This window comes from Chiloscyllium plagiosum, chromosome 5 (genome assembly GCF_004010195.1).
Source record: "Chiloscyllium plagiosum isolate BGI_BamShark_2017 chromosome 5, ASM401019v2, whole genome shotgun sequence".
NCBI lineage: Eukaryota > Metazoa > Chordata > Chondrichthyes > Orectolobiformes > Hemiscylliidae > Chiloscyllium > Chiloscyllium plagiosum.
The window spans coordinates 99,229,325-99,250,050 of NC_057714.1; the positions used below are offsets into that span (position 1 = coordinate 99,229,325).

The 20,726-nt window shown below is 42.1% G+C and overlaps 1 protein-coding gene across 1 annotated transcript in view; it reads left to right on the forward strand.

Annotated features, from left to right (window-relative positions):
• Positions 1 to 20,726, forward strand: part of vipr2 (vasoactive intestinal peptide receptor 2) — a 126,940-nt gene that overhangs the window by 16,618 nt on the left and 89,596 nt on the right. The window contains exons 3-4 of the mRNA XM_043690682.1: positions 8,524 to 8,628; positions 15,092 to 15,189. Of these exons, the coding sequence (XP_043546617.1) occupies positions 8,524 to 8,628; positions 15,092 to 15,189 (203 nt within the window). The remainder of the gene's footprint in view (positions 1 to 8,523; positions 8,629 to 15,091; positions 15,190 to 20,726) is intronic.

Below are 20,726 nucleotides of genomic sequence, written 5' to 3' on the forward strand. Positions count from 1 at the left end.
GGAATACATTGATCTAGAAGTCATTTCAACTGTTTCAAGAAAGAATTTGATATTTTATTTAAAAGGAATCTGTTGTAGCAGAGAGGGACACATTGGGCTGTGGCACATTGGCCACTAAGATCTAACCAACCTCTTCTAGCCAAGCTTGATGTCTAAATTAGTGCTGTTCTCTTCAGAGTTTCTACATTATCATATGACCATGCCATCATCATTGTCGCAGCCTTGTATGTACATGTACAAGAGTTAACCCTTTACCCTACATAAGAGACAGGACTTCAGTTGAATATGTTAGAAGGGGACAAAAGAAAACCTTGTTGGCTTCAGTAAATCACTTCAATATTGATTTAAATTCACACTGGGGACAAGGTACTGTGCGTTATTTGAAAGCTACTCAGTGAGCAGGACTTACTCCTCCCTGGAAAGGCTGAGGATGTTGTGGGAACGGCAAATAATGGGACAAATGGTCATCAGAGAGATACCTGCCCCCTTCACACTGCCCCAGGAGTTAGGTTCTACACTGGAAGGTCCACAGGTGATCTTCCTGACTTGCCACTAATTAATGCCTTAAATTATCAATTCAACCGCTGAGAGCCACCCTGGCAGCTGAGAGAGATGGCTGGTTTCCGACAGGAAATGGGCAGTGTGCCTGCTGCGTTGGGGGATCCAAGACTCCATTTTGCCCATCTGCCATCAATACAGGTAAGGCACGGGTCTCTTCCCGCTGATCCCAGTCATCATGGCTACGGCCCAAGCCTCTGACCAATCACTACAGCTCCCAATGGCTTCTTGCCCATGGCTCTCAATAGGCTGAGAAACCTGTCAGGTCATGCTTAAGTGCACGATTGGCATTTGGTATGGCAAGATAAGAGTTCCTCACTTTTAAAGGCACCAGCCCCAGCTCATGTCTGTGGAAACTGAAGCCCTAAGTGCTAACCATCCCTCTCCAAAATGTTTATACCTCTCTCCTATTTTCTCCTCCTTTAATGCATTCTTTGATTCCAAGGTCTTGTCTATTCCAATGTCTTTTACATTGGTCAGTCAAATTTATTTGAAAACTTTTGATTAAAGGAATTGGGGCATTTCTTGACATTAAAGACTTATAAACGATCGAAGGTGAAGAAAATGAAAAGTTATATCCTTATTTTCCTAAAGTGTCTAGCAGTTTCCTATTTCAATCCCAGTGCCCAGGAATTACAAACATCAATTAAACAGTCAGAGAAAGACATTGAAACAATAAATCCCCATAACAATGTTCATTACGCAACACTGCCTATCAAAATATTTATTGGAAGTCGTTAGCTATTCATAATATAATAATAGTTCTGAGTAATCATCTTCAAAAGATTGTTAACTTTATGATTACCAACTACAAGTATACATAATTCCAAGTATTTTGATTACCTATTTATAAACATGCATATTTATCTCTGCTTTTGAGTGTACATTAATGCATGTTCAATTTATTCACAAACTTTTTGACTTCACTCCACTGTCTGATCTTTATTTGATTACTGCTGTCGTTTAATATTCTACCCTTATATAATCACTGACTGGAAGTGCTTTGGAAGTGTCTTACACACAAGCCTGCATAGCTATGTCATTTAGTCAGATGGTTTTACATCTCAGGTCGCTCTGTGTCACACACCAGGCTCTGAAATGTGTTGGATTTTCTAAATGTTTCCATCAGTATCTCTTTGTGAGTAGTACATTTTCATGACAGCAAACAAAAACAAAGTATTTTCTTCAAAGTTAAACGGAACAAAATTCTTCCTTTAGGCGTGGTGTGACTTTGGGAACTTCAAAATCAATTCAATGGATTTATTAGTTCCGTAATTTTTCCACTCCACTCACGGTTGCATGTATGTTAGACCAGAGGTCAGAACTTCATCAGCATGGAAAGTTCAGAAGACCGAAAGGAGGAAAAAAGCGGCAAATTGGTGAATTACTCGTGTGTCAGAGGCTGATTCTTCCTCAGTTTCTCAAAATGACGCTCGTAGCTCACTGAGAAATGTAAATAATTTTAAAATGGAGTTCAGTCTTCCCTATTGATTGTGTGCTGAAGAGGAATTGGAGAGGGAGAAATATAGAAAATAGGAGCAGGAGTAGGCCGTTCAGCCCTTTGAGCTTGCTCTGTTATTCATCATGCTCATGGCAGATCATCCAACTCAATAGCCCTGAACATGCTTTAACCCCATACCCTTTGATCCTTTTATCCTCAAAGTGCTATATCCAACTCTTTCCAAAAATTGAGGGAAGAAGGATTAGGTATGAGGAGATTGTGATGTTCAGTGGTTACAGCCCATTGCTCACCAGAATTGGGGATTCCATTAGTTGGCCAGCACCATCTTGTCCATTGAGGTCAAGATTTGGAAACACTACCCGTGCCCTTGAGCTAACTCCCATTGCCTTCTGGGGTGAGGCACCTTGTTGTGCACAAGAGAGCAAAGTGAGTGAGTGTGATTCAGTGTCTCACATCAAGGGGGCAGCCTAGAGAGTCTTCCTACAATCATGTCCCAGAATGAGATCAACATCTTTTCAAGAGGATACAAGGAGCAATTTATTCTGGGCTGAGGGGTTGTACTGTAAATAAATTGAAGGGTAAAAAATTGCACTTTGAATAATGAACAACCTCTGCATTTTTTAAACTGCCATCACTTTTTAATTGAAAGTTTACCATCAGCATTTAATATATTTCCTCGGCAAAACCAGCTATAGGAAGGATGTTGTGAAACTTGAAAGGGTTCAGAAAAGATTTACAAGGACGTTGTCAGGGTTGGAGGGTTTAAGCTAGGAGAGATGCGGAACAGGCTGGGGCTATTTTCCCTAGACCATCAGAGGCTGAGGAGTGACCTTATAGAGGTTTATAAAATCATGAGGGGCATGGATAGGGTAAATAGACAAGGTCTTTTCCCCAGGGTGGGGGAATCCAAAACTAGAGGACATAGGTTTAGGGTGAGAGGGGAAAGACTTAAAACGGACCTAAGGGGCAACCTTTTCACGCAGAGGGTGGTGCGTGTACGGAATGAGGTGCCAGAGGAAGTGATGGACGCTGGTACAATTACAACATTTAAACAGCTTCTGGACGGGTACATGAATAGGAAGGATTTAGAGGAATATGGGCCAAATGCTGGCAAATGGGATTAGATTAATTTAGGATATCTGGTCGGTATGGGCAAGTTGGACCGAAGGGTTGGTTTCTGTGTTGTACATCTCTATGACTCTATCATTAGGGCAACATGCACAATTATGAAAGATTACTTTATAATATTCTCTCTTTCAAAGTAAATTAGTGGTGCCTGGAGTTAGGTTTTTGTTTTGTAAGTTTCTGCAGATGTGAGATTTTTCTTTGCATGATGAAAGTCAAATGCTCGATCCCGGTGCGAAAGTTAAGTATGAATTGTTGGGGTCAGTTACCTTTGTCCAAAGCAAGTGGTGGGGAACAGGCTCCAAGTGACAGCCTTGCTGCTGTGCTAACGGACTTGGGCAGAGTAAACAGGGAGAAACGCATGAAAGGATCGCAAACAAGAGGTTAAAAGTAATTGACAAAATTAGGAGAAGTGATATGAGGGTAAAAGATCCTTTCTCATGCAGCAAATGGATAGCATTTGGAATGTACTGCCTGAAAGTGTGGTAGAGGCAGATTCAATTGAGCCATTCAAAAGGGACATTAAAATTAAACAAAGAATCGTAGATGCTACACATCTGAGAGAAAAAGCCAAAACTGCTGCCGACACACGGCATTTCTGGGGTAATGGCAAAGTTGGTGTTTTAAAATATTAACCCTGAGTTTTCACCACAAATGCTACCAGATCTGCTGAGATTCTCCAGCAATTTCTGTTTTTGAGTCCAAGGGAGTTATTCTGGTACTTGAAAAGGAACAATGTACAGAGTTGCAAGGTGGCACAGTGGCTGAGTGGCTAGCACTACTGCCTCACACCACCAGGGACCTGGGTTCAGTTCCAGCCTTGAGCTACTATCTGTGTGAAATTTGAGGAATGACATTCTGGCTATTGAGGGAGTGCAGCGTAGGTTCATGAGGTCAATTCCTGGAATGGCGAGACTATCTTATGTTGAAAGATTGGAGCAACTGGCTTGTATACCCTTGAGTTTAGAAGACTGAGAGGGGATCTGATTGAGACGTATAAGATTATTAAAGGATTGGACACTCTGGAGGCAGGAAACATGTTTCCGCTGATGGGTGAGTCCCGAACCAGAGAACACAGCTTAAAAATAAGGGGTAGGCCATTTAGGACAGAGATGAGGAGAAATTTCTTCACCCAGAGAATGGTGGAATGATTTGCTCCAGAGGACAGTGGAGGCCCAGTCTCTGGATTCGTTTAAGAAAGAGTTGGATAGAGCTCTCAAGGTAGTGGAATCGAGGGTTATGGAGATAAGGCAGGAACAGGATACTGATTAAGGATGATCAGCCATGATCATATTGAATGGTGGTGCAGACTCGAAGGGCAGAATGGCCTACTCCTGCATCTATTGTCTATTGTCATTCTCCCTGTGTCTGTAGGGCTTTGTCCAGCTGCTCTGATGTCTTCCCATAGTCCAAGGCTGTGCAGGTTAGGTGGATTGACCATGGGAAATGCAGGGTTACAAGGATGTGGTAAGAGGGGTGGGTCTGGATGGGATGCTTTTTGGAGAGCCAGTTTGGAGTCGATAGGTTGCTTCTACACTGTAGGGATCCTATACAGGAGAATGGCATTAAGTGAATTGCTTAGTTGGAGAGCTAGTATGAAACATGATGGAACAAGGGGTCATCTTCTATACTGTGATATTTCTGTGATTTTGTATTCACTGCCTTAATATGTAAATTGAGATCCCATAGCATGAAAAGGACCCTCATTGTTTTTCAGGTTAAGTCACAAAACTGGCAACGTCAGGATATGGAATCAGTTTTCCAGGAATTACAAGTTCAGAGCAAGCAGGGAGAGTCCTTGGAGATCAGATATCCAATTATACAGATTATTTATTTGGAGAAGTCATTGGAATATGTGAACTTTTAATCCACCTCTTCTCCCTTCTTTGGATTTTTGGGGCATAGCTACTTTCTAATTATTCCACATCTCTGGAGAAGGTGAGATTTGAACCCAGATCTCCCAGCTCAGTGGAATGACACTACCACTAAAGCCTTGAAATAAGTGCAACGAAAGCATTTCCCTTTCACAGGTTTCAACATTTAAGCTTTTTTAAATCTTTCTCTCAGTCATTGCTTGGACCGTTGGTGGAGTGAGTAGCTAACTGGCCCTTTCATTATCAATATGACAAAGATAAGTGGAAAAAGGGTGGAACCAATGTTCATCTCAAGTTGCAATCAACCTGCTCAGAGATGTTATGATATTTTTCTGTGACAGGTAGGACTTGACCCCAGGCCTCCTGGCTTAGAGGTGGATACATTGCCACTGTTCCATGAGAGCTCTTTCCAATTAGCTGAATGTTTTAGTTTAAATGTCTAATACCTGGACAGGGTATCCTGAAAACTTTTTTTTTGCGAAAAATAACATTTTCTTTGTATTTGTCATGATGTGGAGGTGCAGGTGTCGGACTGGGGTGGACAAGGTCAGAAGTCCAGGTTATAGTCCAACAGGTTTATTTGAAACCACATGCTTTCGGAGCGCGGCTCCCTCTTCAGGGTGAAGTGTTCACCCGACGAAGGAGCAGCACTCAGAAAGCTTGGACTATAACCTGGTGTCATGTGACTTCTGACTTCATATTTGTCAAATTCCACTGAAGGTTTTGAATGCTTCGCTTGCAAACTGAGACCATAAACCTTATTAAAGTCAGCAGATCAGTTACTGAAATATATATAAATGAAGCAATGCTGAACTGAACTAATGAACTTTGAAAAGCCCTTTAAAGTTAGAACTATCATTGTGAGTTAGGTTTTCAAGTTTTTGATAAACTTGTAATATATTAGAAATGTGCATGAAGCCACCATCTGATTAAAAACATCTTGAAGCCTCCACAACCCAATCAATCAACTGATGCAAGAGATGCCACCAAGCCATGAATGTTAAGTCTTGTCAAACTAAGGATGCCCTCAGTATGTCCTGTGGTGTGCTCTTGTTGCCATGTGCTGTGCATCCTAGAATTACATAAAGCACAAAAACAGGCTGTTGTGCCACATGGTTCATTCTAGCATTGTGCTCCACATGAATGGGGATATGACAGTCTATTATTGCTAGACTACTAATCCAGAGACCCAGGTACTCTGGTGCAACAGTGGATATTCAGTTCAATAAAAATCTGGAATCAAGAGCCAAAATGATGACCATAAGACTGATTGTTTGTACAAAGTCCCATCTGGTTCACTTATGGAAAGGAAATCTGCCACCCTTACCTGATCTGGCCAATATGTGACTCCAGACCTATAGCAATGTGGTTGACTCTGAACTGTCCTCTGTGCATTTGGGATGGGCAATAAATGCTGGCTTGGCCAGTGATGCCGCATGAAATGAATGAATTTTTAAAAAATGAACCTTTTCAAATCCTTCCGTACACCACACCATCAGTTTGATAATAAACCTGCTGGCAACCTCTTTAAAGTTTGCAAACATCAGTGATAAGGTTCATGGTTCTTCCAGCAGAAATTTGAAGATCACTTGATGCCAGTTGTATAACTGAAGACTGGTCAAACTAGCAAAACCACAAAAGAAATTCATATGATTCAAAAATATAGGATGAGCTGAAAGAAGTGGATCTCAGGAACCCACTAATAAATACTTTAAGTGATTTTTTTAAAGGGGAATACTGCTGGTAGGAGGTGGTATGTCAGCAAGTGAATACAAACAATAAAGTTTTATCATCGGCATGGACGCCTCAGGCTAATACAGACCTCACCCACTGGTCAGCAAACTGGGGAGAAGCCTTTGTCACTTCCAATGTAAGATCCAACAGAATGTGACAAAATAGTGGAATGGGGGCATGGAGCTTGGGGAGGGCGGAGGTGTAGTTGAGAAAGGTGTATGAGAGACCTCACAAGCAGTGGTGGAGGTGAAGAGAGCGCTTACAGAAACTGTACCCTGCCCAATGCCACTCCCCTTCGATCAGACGCAGGGGAACCCCTCCCCTCAACTCCCCAGGTAGTAACAGTCCCATTTCATCCCTGAGCCTCCATAAAATTACATTGGGTTCAGTATAATGAGGCCAGTCAATGTTCTGCAGGCAGCAGCTAAGAATCCTGGGTCAGCTCCTCTGCCCTACATCTTAATCAGGGGAGGTTTTTGCCTGCAGCAGGAGGCTAATGTAGGCTCTCTCTACCATGTTGGCATCTGAGAGTGGCTGCATTAAACCTATCCCTGATGTTGTCTTCTGTCTCACAGTCTATATCGCAGTAAGCCTTTAAGAGACGTGCTTATGCTATTATCACTGTATCACAACACGCGAACTAAGGAGACAAAGGTCTCATATTCCAGCTTCCCTTAGCTCACTAGAACCATGACACTTTACCGGGAGCTTGCTACTCTGTTACAATCTTGTAGCTTAAAATAGCTCACACACCTGCGTGCCTGAGAAATTTGCACATAACAGTTATTTGTAATAAATACTTTTACATAGTTAAAAATCACACAACATTGGGTTATAGTCCAACAGTTTTATTTGGAAGCACTAGTTTTCGGAGCACTGCTCCTTCATCAGGTGGTTGGAGCAGTGCTCCGAAAGCTAGTGCTTCCAAATGCACCTGTTGGACTATAACCTGGTGTTGTGTGATTTTTAACTTTGTACACCCCAGTCACCGGCACCTCCAAATCGTTCTTATACATAAGCCATTTGCAGTAAACGTCTGTTGGATTCTGCAAGCCCACAATATCCCTATCCAATTTCTTATGTTACGAGAGATGTCAAAGCATGAGGCAAAACACTCAGATGGGGATAAACTCATTCTGATTTATAACCCAACTGTGTCCCAGATTAATCTCAAGTTCTTGTGTGGTGCTTAATAATGCTGTAGAGTTGGGGTTCAATCCCCATTTGGGTTTTGGGCTTGCCTCTTTTACTTGGCCCTTGTGACACTACAGTGTAGAGATGTGTGGGGAGCCATTATTAACAACATTCACTTACTGTGGGTGTTAGATGAAGAGACAAAGCTAACATCAGTTGAGTTTGTGGTAGTGATGATATATCAGCATTGTTGATGGAGGGACAGAGAGAAACATGAACCATTTCTGCTAATTAGTGCAATGATCAACTCTGGACAGAATTCGACTTGTGAGGGTGAAGCCAACCAATTGATCCCCCAACTTACTATTAGCAATTCTTTGTTCATTCCTTAGCTGCCTTCCAAACTGCACTCTTGATGCACCTCTCCCTCACTTCTGCCATGGAGTGCAGCGGTTCAAGGAGGCACATTCAGCAGATGCACTTGGGAAATGAAAAGCAATGAACTGAATCCATTAGTTAAAAAAACTTAAGTAACTTACTTTTGTGAATTACAATGAATGATCATTGAAATGATTGAGGAGTTTGAAGTAAAAATGATGAATCTGAAGGTGTGTTTGTTTCTCTTCTTGTTGCCAGGATGCCCTGGGGTTTGGGATAATGTTACCTGCTGGATGCCGGCCGAGGTTGGAGAAACAGTCATCATGCCCTGTCCAAGATCGCTTGGTTTCATCAATAAACCAGGTCTTTATTCTTTCCACATTGTTTGTTGATTTGATTTATTATTGTCACATTTCCTGAAGGTAAAGTGAAAAGTTTTGTTTTGCATCCAGTACAGGCAGAGTATAACACACCAAGCTAATAGTGTGATTGAACAGAGCGAGGCATTCAATGTTATGTCTGCAGAGAAATTGCACAAAAAGCAAGATCAACATTAGATTTGAAATTTGAGAGGGTCATTCAGAAGTCTAATAACAACAGGGAAGAAGTGTGGTACATGTGGTTAAGCGTGTGTATCTTCTGCCTGATGGAAGAGGTTGGGAGGTATTAAAACGGGCTGAGAGGGGTCTTTGATGATGTTGGCTGATTTTCCACGTCATAGAGAAGTATAGATGGAGTCAATGAACGGAAGGTTGGCTTGAGGGATGTCCTCGGCTGTGGACATACCCTTCTGCAGTTTCTTACAATCCCGGGCAGAGAAGCTGCTATACCAGGCTGTGATACATCCAGATAGAATGCTTTCTATGGTGCAACCAAAGAAGTTGGTCCTAGTTGGCTAAATGTCCTTAGCCACCTGAGAAAGACGAGGTGGTGAAAGATCTGGTGTTGTCAGGGCTGAGATCCTTAAGAATTTGATTGTGGGTGGGGGTAAGGGATTCTCTATGGGTTGTACAAGGCATTTTGTGAGTGTTGAAAATGTGTTGCTGGAAAAGCGCAGCAGGTCAGGCAGCATCCCAGGAGCAGGAGAATCAACATTTCGGGCATGAGCCCTTTTTCAGGAAGGGCTCATGCCCGAAACATCGATTCTCCTGCTCCTTGGATGCTGCCTGACCTGCTGCGCTTTTCCAGCAACACGTTTTCAGCTCTGATCTCCAGCATCTGCAGTCCTCACTTTCTCCTAGAAATGTTTTTGAGTGTTCATAGAATCCCTACAGTGTGGAAAGAGGGTGTTCGGACCATCGGGTCTGCACTGACCCTCCAAAGAGCATCCCACCTAACCTCTACCCTACCCCCACATTTAGTATGGCCAATCCACCTGACCTGCACAGCTTTGGACAGTGGGAGGAAACCTGAGCGCCCAGAGGAAACCCACGCAGACACGGGGAGAATGTGCAAACTCCACACAGATAGTCACCCGAGGGTGGAATCAAACCTGGGTTAGTGGCGCTGTGAGGCCGCAGTACTAACCACTGAGCCACTATGTCACCCTTCAAAGTGAGAGACCACAACTGCCCAGCCACCCTGGTTTGCAGGGCAGCTGCCAGTTTTTACAATGGACTCCTCACCTGGGGAACTGCAACCTGCCCATACCAGCCTTGGTTCAAATATGGAAAAAAAGAGCTGAATTACAGAGGTGAGGTGAGAGTGAACAGCCATTGATATCAAGGCTGCACTTGACTGAGTGTGGCATCAAGCAGCCCAGGAAAAACTGGAATCAATGGGTATGCTGGTTGGAGTCATACCTGACACATCAGAAGATGGTTGTGGTTGTTTGAGGTTAGTCATTTCAGCTCGAGGACATCTCTGCAGGAGTTCCTCAGGGTAGTATCATTGGTTCAACCATCTTCAGCTACTTCATCAATGACCTTCCCTCCATCATAAGGTCAAAAGTGGGGATGTTCACCAATGATTGCACAATGTTCAGAACTACTTGCGATTCCTCAGACACTGAAGCAGTCCGTGTCCAAATACAACAAGATCTGGACAATATTCAGCCTTGAGCTGACAAGTGGCAAGTAACATTTGCACCACACAAATGCCAGGCAATGACCATCACCAAAAAGAAATAATCTAACCACCGTTCCTTGGCATTCAGTGGTGTTACCATCACTGAATCCCCACTGTCAACATTGTGGGGATGTTGATAACAAATTGAGGTATTGATTTGGTGATTGAATACAGTCTCATGGAAGAGATTGAGAAAGATATCCTAGAACAAATTGGACTCATGGACTCAGTGTGTCAAAGAGCTACTGACGTATGAAGTGATCTTCACAGGGCAACCAAGTTTACAGGTACTAAGTACAAACTCATTAGTCGACAAACTCCGCAATGAATTTTGCAAGGCATGTGGCAGAAAAGTGCACTGGGGCAAAGGCTGAGGCAGCTACAAAGATATGCACTGATCCAAATGGACCTTGGACAATCATATCTTCCACTTATTATAAAAGATTGTCCGTTATCCCAGCAGATGCCTATCGATGAAGCGACTGGCAAGCCAGATTCTGATGATGTATACTACAAGGTACATGTCCACGAATGTAAAACGATCAGTCTACAATGGGTTCACCAATTCCATGACAAGGATCAATAGTACTGGAGTACAAGTACAGACCCTCTACCTGGATGAGGTAGATGCTTTAGATCATGGATACTGCTGGGCCTGCATTCACAGGTATAGCACCATGTAGTGACCAAAGATAGCAATAAAAACTGAAACCGACAAGTGGATGATCCCTGTCAGCCTCCTCCCGGGATCCCCAGCATGGTAGATGTCTTCATCCATTTTTCTTTCCTTTCATTCATTCACAGAATGTGGATGTTGCTGGCTTAGCCAACATTTGTTGCCTGTCCTTACTTTCCTAGAGGGCGGTGAAGAGTCAACCACTTGATATCATAGCATTTGGTTGGCACCACATCCACAAACATTCACTTTCTCCAACAATGATGCTCAGTAGCAGTAGTGTGGACTATCTACAAGATGTATTGCAGAAATTCACCAGGTTTCCTTGGTAGCATCTTTCTGACCCACAGGCTCTGTCATCTCAAAGGACAAGGGCAGCAGATACCTTGGAACACAGTCACCTGCAATTTCTTTACTAAGCCACTCATCCTGACTTGGAAATATCTTGCGGTTCCTTCACAGGATTTTGTATTTGTCAAAATCCTGGAATTCCCTCCCTAACAGCATTGTACTACAACTTTCTCAAGGGCAATTAGGGACAGGCAAGAAATGCTGGCATGACCAGCCAAGCTAATATCTCATAAGTGAACAAAAAAGGGCATTCAAGAAACACATTCAGAACTGAATATCAAAGAAGAACAAGCCACCTCACTTTCCTCTGAATTAGTTGAGCTAACATCCTCAACTGCCTGGCATAGAGGGAAAAATTAAATGTTAAGAGAAAAATGCTAAACATCTAGATCAGGAAAACCAAATGTTAAAAAAAAGCATGAGATGTTGAAGTCTTTAGAAGATGCCTCCACTCACCTCACAAAGAGGAACGAAGAGATGAACGAGAAAGAAATGAAGCTGGCAGTGTGTCATCAATCCAATGAAAAGAGTGTCCTTTTACAGACAGATCTGGACCATGCCACACATGAAACAGATCAAGCTCAGCCGGGACAGCTACAGAAACATTGGCCTGAGCTGAAAGCCATGCTGGAGAAAGTGACAGACCTACAAAAACAGGGGGAGATATGTCATACATAAAACAAGGAGCTGCAAATCACTTAAGACTTTCAGAAATAAATGCCAACACTGACTCTGCCAGTCAGGACGTCGGTAAAACTAAACAACCACTGAAGCAGCCATTGGGCTAGGCTTCAAAGTGAACAAAACAAAACTAAAGAGAAAATCTGAAGCACACAGAGAAACTACATTGTGCCAATGGAAGGCTAATACTTTGATGGAATTAGAAGAATCCAGCATTTATAACCAGAAGCTTCAAAATGTTCTGGAAGCTCTTCAGGAACAAAATATTAAATGTTAAGTAGAGTTAAGTAGAGTTGAACCACAGCTTGAGGAGTGAGAGGAGTCAGGGGCTAATCTGGAGCAAAACCTGACTGAAGAACACCAGGAAAAGCAAATTCTGGCAAAACAAAACACCGTGCAGTCCATGATCTATAAACTTGACAACACAAAGAGTAATGACAGAAAATATCGTTGGTGATTATGGAAATCAACAGCACTTTGAGACAAATTCAGTAGATTTGGATTTCAGCAAGTTACCTACATGTAATAGAGACTCACAAGCAGACCATTCATTTATTGTTTTTTTTTAAATTCATTCACTGGATGTGGGTGTTGCTGGCTGGGCCAGGATTTATTGCCCGTCTCTAATTGCCCAGAGAGCAGTTAAGAGTTAATCATACTGCTGTGGGTCTGGAGTCACATGTAGACCGGACCAGTTAATGGTGGCAGTTTCCTTCCCTCAAGGACATTATTGAACCAGATGGGTTTTTCCAACCTCGACAATGGATTCATGATTATCATTAAACTCTTAATTCCAGATTTTTATTGAATTCAAATTTCTATCATCTGCCGTGACGGGATTCGAACTCAAGTACAAAATTATTACCGAGGTCGTGAATTAATAGTTGACTGATAAAACCTCTAGGTCATTGCCTCTCCGAAATATTTAAACTAAAAGGAAGGTATGCTGTTTACGTACATTACCTTTAGGCAAGTTTAAAACAAAACTAACCAACAGAGTGAACAAGCAATTGAATATTAGATCATTACCGTGAAAATGGCAGTCTTTACGTCTTCCTTCAAGCTTCTTACTATGACAGCAACAGACATTACTCCTTTCTAGAAACCAACTTAGATTCATCAATAGATCTCTCAAGTGGGAATTCCTGTCCCTGATGGCGGTAGAAGTCCAAGTTTGCAATAACCCAATTTCTGGTCAAAAGACAGGGGATGTGAGTCCTACTATCCACCTGACCAATTCGCCTACTCAATATCTTTGAGCTACTCTTGCCAGAGCAATCACTCAGGTTCAGTGTGAATTGTGAAATTTCAAGAATAGCTTAATGCATTGCCTGCTGGCTACTCAAGGGGAACCTGTCATTATTGGAATAATGGGACAGTTCATGCTGTTTTCAACCTCCACATGAATGTAGTAAGTTTGCAAGGAGTTGTGAAAATATAATTGTACCCTAATCCATTGGCAAACTCATAGTTTACTGCTAAAAAATGTTTTCTTTTAGATTAGGCTATGATTGGAATTGTGCAAAGTAAACATTATGGTCATAGGTCCTCAGTTTAAAACCAGGCTCATCGATGGAATGAGCAATTCTATCTAAAATGTTCTTGGACTATACTAAACCAAATCCTATAACACAGAAGTAATTAAGATTCAGCTGAATTCATAATTGAATTCTTAGCTACTGAAGGAAAGGGAAATAGAAACATCCTACTTATTCAGTAACGATGCATCCTGTTAGGGGGGCAAGATCTTTGTGAAATTTGGAGGTATTTTGAATTCTCCAGTGAAGTGGAGAGGGAGGAGAAGCTATTCACCTTTTAGTTGTAATGCAGTCTTATAAAACAAGCTTAATGTGGATTAATGCATGCTGTAAACATTGGGCCAAGCTCGAAGGTACTGACACCTTAACTTATTTGATCTACATATGAGATTATTTGTCACTGATACTGAAGGGTCAATGTTATGACGTGAGTCTTCCAGTCTAGATCTTCACCCCTGGGAAAGCACAGATTGGAGAATTGGACTTAGAAGGAGGAGAAAAGTTGCACGTACTTTGTTATGAAAAGTGTACACAATCCCATATCCAAATTTAACTAAATAGCTAAATAATATAAAGAAAATTGGAAGAGAATAATGTTAGTTGTATTCACCATGGATGTAGGTTTGCTCGTTGAGCTGCAAGGTTCATTTCCAGACGTTTTGTCACCTTACTAGGTAACTTCAGGTGAAGCAATGCTGAAAATTCCTGCTTTCTATTTATATGTTTGGGTTTATTTGGATTGGTGATGTCATTTCCTGTGGTGAAGTCACTTCCTGTTCCTTTTCTCAGGGGTTGGTAGATGGGGTCTAACTCAATGTGTTTGTTGATAGAGTTCCGCTTGGAATGCCATGCTTCTGGGAATTCTCGTGCATGCCTTTGTTTGGCTTGTCCTAGGAGGGATTTATTGTCCCAGTCGAAGTGGTGTCCTTCCTCATCCATATGTGAGGATACTAGTGAGAGAGGGTTATGTCTTTTTGTGGCTAGTTGGTGTTCATGTATCCTGGTGGCTAGTTTTCTGCCAGTTTGTCCAATATAGTATTTGTTACAGTCCTTGCACGGCATTTTGTAAATGATGCTAGTTTTGCTCATTGTCTGTATAGGGTCTTTCAAGTTCATTAGCTGCTGTTTTAGTGTGTTGGTGAGTTTGTGGGCTACCATGATGCCAAGGGGTCTGAGTAGTCTGGCAGTCATTTCCAAGATCTCTTTGATGTAGGGGAGAGTGGACGTGTTTTGTCTGCTTGTTTGGGTTTGTTGCTGAGAAATCGGCGGACTGTGTTCGTTGGGTACCTATTCTTTTTGAATGAGGCCCACTGAAGATATTACCTAGTGGGGTAATGAAACGTCTGGGAATGAACCTTGCAGCTCAGCGAACAAACCTACATCAGAACCTCAGCCTGAGCTACAAATCTTCTCAAAACTCTCTGTATTCACCAGGTTTGAAGTAGCATTCTTTTGAAATTGAAGTGGCAATCAATATGATCTTTATTAAATTCCATTAATTTTTTTCTTGTAGCTAATGTCAGCAAGAATTGCACAGTTGAAGGTTGGACAGACACCTTTCCAGCATATACTAATGCCTGTCTATACTCCACCAATGAAGCTGATAAAAATGTGAGTACACAAGATGTCTTTTTGCAGCTATGTTTGAGCACCATGCTATTTTCCATCACTTCACAATGTTTCATAGAGTCGTAGAGTCAAACAGCATGGAAACAGATCCTTTGATCCAACCAGTCCATGCCAAACATGATCCCAAACTAAACTAGTCCCATCTTCCTGCTCCTGGCCCATATCCCTCCAAATGTTTCCTATTCATGTACATATCCAAATATCTTTTAAACATTATAATGGTGCCCACATCTACCACTTCCTCAGGAAGTTCATTCCACACACGAACCATCCTCTGTGTAAAAACATCCCCCCTGGCTTATATCTTTCTCCTCTCACCTTAAAAATGTGCCCCCAGTTTTGAAATCCCACATCCTACGGAAAAGATAACTACCATTAACTCTATCTGTACCTCTCATTATTTTATGAACTTCTATCAAATCACCTACTAATCTCCTACGTCTCCTACAACTCAAAGCTTCCATACCCGGCAACATCTTGGTAAATCCAATTAATAATATCATTCCTATAAGTGGGTGACCAGAACTGGACACAATATTCCAGAAAAGGCCTCACCAATGTCCTGTACAACCTCAACATGACTTCCCAACTCCTATTCTTAAAGGAGTGAGCAATGAATGTGTAATAATGTAGGATTAATTAATGACCTCAGTGTAGAGGATCCTGCAGGTGAGATCATAAGGCAAACTTTGAGTGTGAAAATTGTGCGTCAAAAGCCAGTGTCTGAACCCTGAAAATAGTTATGATGGTTCAAGTTTGTAAAGATGCTCTGAAAATGCAAGATTTATTTCCTTAAATATAGAATCAAGTATAGAACAGTATGGCACAGGAGCAGGCCCTTCGGCCCACCATGGCTGTGCCACTCATGATGCCAATCTACACTAATCCCATCCGTCTCCACATGTTTTATATTGCTGTAGACTGCATCTGCAGTGTACTGGGTAAATGCAGCTCCTATAGAGTTAGAATGTGTAACAGAGTAATTTTCAGTGTAAGCAATTCCCTTATTCCTAGGGGTGTCCATTTGGAATTGAAATACTAGAAAAAAGATTTGAGAAGTGAATCAGCGATGAAAATGACCACCACACAAATGGTTCCTCACTCGGAAGAATGTGGGGATGGCTTACGGACTCCCAGGAGCAGGTTCCTTGTTGTGAGGTATCCATGGCCTAATCAAAGGTTCTGGAGTTGGGAAGAGTTGGTATTGGGGTGGGAATTGGCAATGAACCTCCCCTATCTCACTCTCCTTTCTGAAACATTGCACCCCTCAGCAAGCGACTGCCCCCCTTCTCTTCACTGTGACCCCAATCCTGCCCTCACACACCTGTGGCCTGGCTCTTCACTGATCCAGGGCCTCAGGTGAGTAAATTACTTACAACTACCACCACCACCATGTGCCGTTGATTCTGATGGCAAAGAGGAGTTTCTTGACTTCAATTGGCCGGGGGGGGCGGGGCGGTGGTGGAGGCAGGGGGATGTGGGGAAGGCGGAATGATTTCCAGTGCCAACCTTTCCCCCACCTTCCCCAAATAATTTGAAATGCTGGTGCCTGAGCTAGGAGCTAATATAGTGGACCTTCCCCAAAAGGGAGGAAGCAAGGCTCTCGCAGAATCTCCGGTCAGCAAACGAGGCCTTTGTCACTTGGATTAAATTCCACCCTTTCAAACTAAAACAAAACTAATGACAAATAAAGCAGAGATATATATTTGAAATTAATCATGCACTGGTAAATGCAGTGCGAAGTGTTGCTTTGAGGTACGGCCATCGAGGTTATAATGTCAGAGCTTTATTATCATATTGCCTGATGCCTTGCTCAAATCATCAGAAGGTTAGCAAAAAGCAGCAGAGGGTTCCTGGGTGTCTCAGAGGCTGAGGGTGAAGGTGGGAGCCCCAGGATAAGAAGGCTTTTGTAAATTAAGAGGTGGTTTTCTAGGCAGGGAAGCTCAGACATTCTTTACTGGGTCTTTAGTCCTGAAGGGAGTGATATTCACTTCCTTCACTAGGCCCCTTCTCTCAAGGCTTAGCTTGTTCCAGTGCACTTCACCCTCTTCAGGACAGTCACAGCCTGGGACCTAGTCTCAGGGTGAAAGACTGATCATTTAGGATTGAGATAGGAGAAATGTCTTCAATCAGCAGGTTGCCATTCTTAAGAATTCTCTGTCGTGAGTTTGCCTCCAAATGTTTGCCTTTACCTAATGCAGGAAAACTTATATTATTTCCTGTAATGAGAGATAGTGTGAGGATACTGAGGCATCAAACAGACCACTGATTGTTATTTACAAACATTACATTCTTCAGTCGTGTAAATGTCTGTGCTAATGTTGCCATAGAGACAATTCATTAGGCAGACTGTCCTATGAGGAGAGATTGGTTCGACTGGGCCTATATTCGCTCGTATTTAGAAAGATGAAAGGGATCTGATTGAAATGTATAAAATTCTAAAAGGACTGGACAGCCTAGATGCAGGGAAAGTTTCTCCTGGTTCTGAGTCTAGGACCATGGATATAGTTTCAGGATTCAGGATAGACTATTTAGAGCCGAGATGAGGAAATATTTCCTCAGAGGTAGTGAGCCTTAAATTCTGTACCACAGAAGGCCTTAGAGGCCAAATCACTGAAAAACTTGAGAAAGAGGTAGATAATTAGATTTTAAAGGTGTTGAGAGGTTTGGGGAGAAGGCATATTGGGACAAAGGATAAACCATGATCATATTGAATGGCACAGCAGGCCCGAAGGGCCGAATGACCTATGCCTGGATTCTGGAAGGATTCCAACAAATTAGAAAACCACTGATGTGATGCTACTGTTCAAGAAGGAAGGGAGAGAAAAAAACAGGACACTATAAGCCAATTCGCCTAATATCTGTCATTGGGAAAATGCTAAAGTCCATGATTAAGGAAGAAATAGCAGGACATTTACAGAAGCTTAACACAAAGCCCACAAACCTACCAACACACTTATACTGTGACTAATGAACCTAAAAGATCCATTAGATACAACCAGCAAAATTAACATCATTTACAAGATACCTTGCAAGAACTGTAAAAACACTATATCAGACAAGCTAGCAGGAAACTTGCCACCAGGATACAGGAACACCAACTGGCCACCAAACAATATGACTCGCTATCACTAGTTTCTATACATACAGACTGGGACAACACAATTGAAGCTTAGCCAAAAATAAACCCATAAGATTTAGCTGTTTCTTCTCCACTAGGACAGGCGAAACAAAGACACACACAAGAATTCTTAGAGGCATGGCATTCTAACCGGAACTCCATTAATAATCACATTGATTTAGACTGTATCTACCTTCCCTTGAAAAGAAAAGAACCAGAAATGACATCACCGACCTTAAGAAATTAAGACCTATAAGTAGAGAGGCGGGGCATACCACCAGCGCTTCACCAGAGACACTCACGCGTTACCAGGTATGGTGACGAAACGTATGAAACAAACCTTCCAGCTCAGCGAGCTAACTTACTTACTTACAACCAAAAAGAGTCAACATGGTTCTGTGAAAAGTAAATTAAGTTTGACAAATTTGTTTGAGTTCTTTGAGGATATAAAAACAGATTTGATAAAGATGTAGTATACTTGAATTTCCCAAAGACCTTCTATAAGGTGCCACGTAAAATCTTAGAACTGTATTGCAAAAGATGGGAGTTCATGATATTGGGGGCAATATGTTCGCATGAATTCAGCTTAGTTAACATACAGAAGGCAGAGAGTTGGGATGAATGGCTCTTCTTTAGCTTGAAAAGTTATAACTAATGGAGTACCAGAAGGATCAGTCTTAGGACCTCAATGATATACTAACCATATTAAGGAGAGGGCAGAGTGAAATGTATGCATACATAAAATAGATAGGAGGGCATGCTTTGATAAAGACATAAAGAATTTTCAAGTGGGATAGATTGGGTGAGTGGGCAAAAACTTAACAGATGGAGTTAAATGTAGGAAAATGCGAGGCTATGCACTTTCATAGGAAGAGTAAAAGGCAGACTATTTAAGTGGAGAGAAACACTAAAAAGTGCAGGGACCTTGGTGTTTTTGTATATGAAACACAGAAAGTTAGCATATTGGTACAGTAAGTAATTAAGAAGGCGAGTGGAATTTTGTTCTTAATTCCTCAGAGTTTAAAAATGGGGAAGTCTTGTTATATTTGTAAACAGTGGTGAGACTGCACCAGGAGTACTATGTACAAGTTTAGTCACTGTATTTAAAGGAGACATTGATAGTGGAGGGTGTTCAAAGGAGGTTCACCAGTCTGATTCCTGGCATAAAGGGGTTGACATTGAGAATGGCTAGGCAGCTTGGGCATCTATTTGTTAGAGTTTAGAAGGATGATGGGTATCACATTTAATCAGGCGACTTGACAGGTTAGTTGTTAAGAAGATGTTTCCACTTGTGGGGGAATCTCGAACTCGGGAGTCATAATTGCAGAATTATATCATTTTAAACTGAGATGCGAAGGATTTTTTTTCTTTGAGAATAGTACATGCGTGGAATTCTCTAACTCTCAGAGAGTTGTAGAGGCTAGATCACTGAAAGTGTAATGATTGGAGCAAGGTCAGTCAGGTGGACCTCATAGAATATGAATTCCCTGATTGGGGCTGTTAATCTGGCTCAATCAGGGAGCCCTGGTTAATGAACAGGAGTGTCAAGGGTTTTGCTCACTTTAGGAGCCAGCTCTGAGCTATCTGGGTCAGTGTTAAGGACTATGCAGGTGTAAATAAAGAGTGACTTGGTGATGGGTACCAACCTTTGTGGAGTTGTTTCGGAAAGTATTTAAAGAGGAGCTCAGTAGATTTTAGAAATATTGAGACATGGAGGGATATAAGGAGCTGACATGAACCAGGAGTTTAGCAGGGGGCAGATCAGCCTTGTTCTTTAGGCTTGAATGGCCTACTCCTGTTGACATTTATTCTCTTGTGTTCTTAAGGGAGATGGCTTTCAGTCAAGGGGTTCCCTGCAGCATAAGTCAGGGGCACCCTCCGATACCAGTCCAGAGGCTTGAACATGGTCAGACAGTCACTCGGGAAGGTCAGAGTCAGGATCCCCTCCTCGTAGCGGGTGAGGGCCTGAATATCAGAACAACCCATCTTGTCTGTTGAATCTTTTCACCATATTGTGGGCCAGGTATCCCCTGTCTGTCATATCCGGGGCAAAAGTCAGGAACCATGCAGGACAGTTCCAGACTAACGATGCTCACATCGATACACAACAATCTCTTAAAGCTAATGCCAGGGATTTTGGTTAACACTGGGATATGCAGCAGTGGCAATTTGTTCTGGGAATGATGACCTGGTAAGATGGGGCGAGAATTGGACAAGAGGGCCAACATAGGGATGGGGTAGACATTTAATGAGACACATTTCATAAAATACAGTGTGATCTCCTGCGAGGTCTCAGAACAAGAATCCTTCCAAGAAACCTGACAAAATTGAAGCTTAGCCAAAAATAAACCCATAAGATTTAGCTGTTTCTCCACCAGAACAGCAGAAGTGCTGAAAT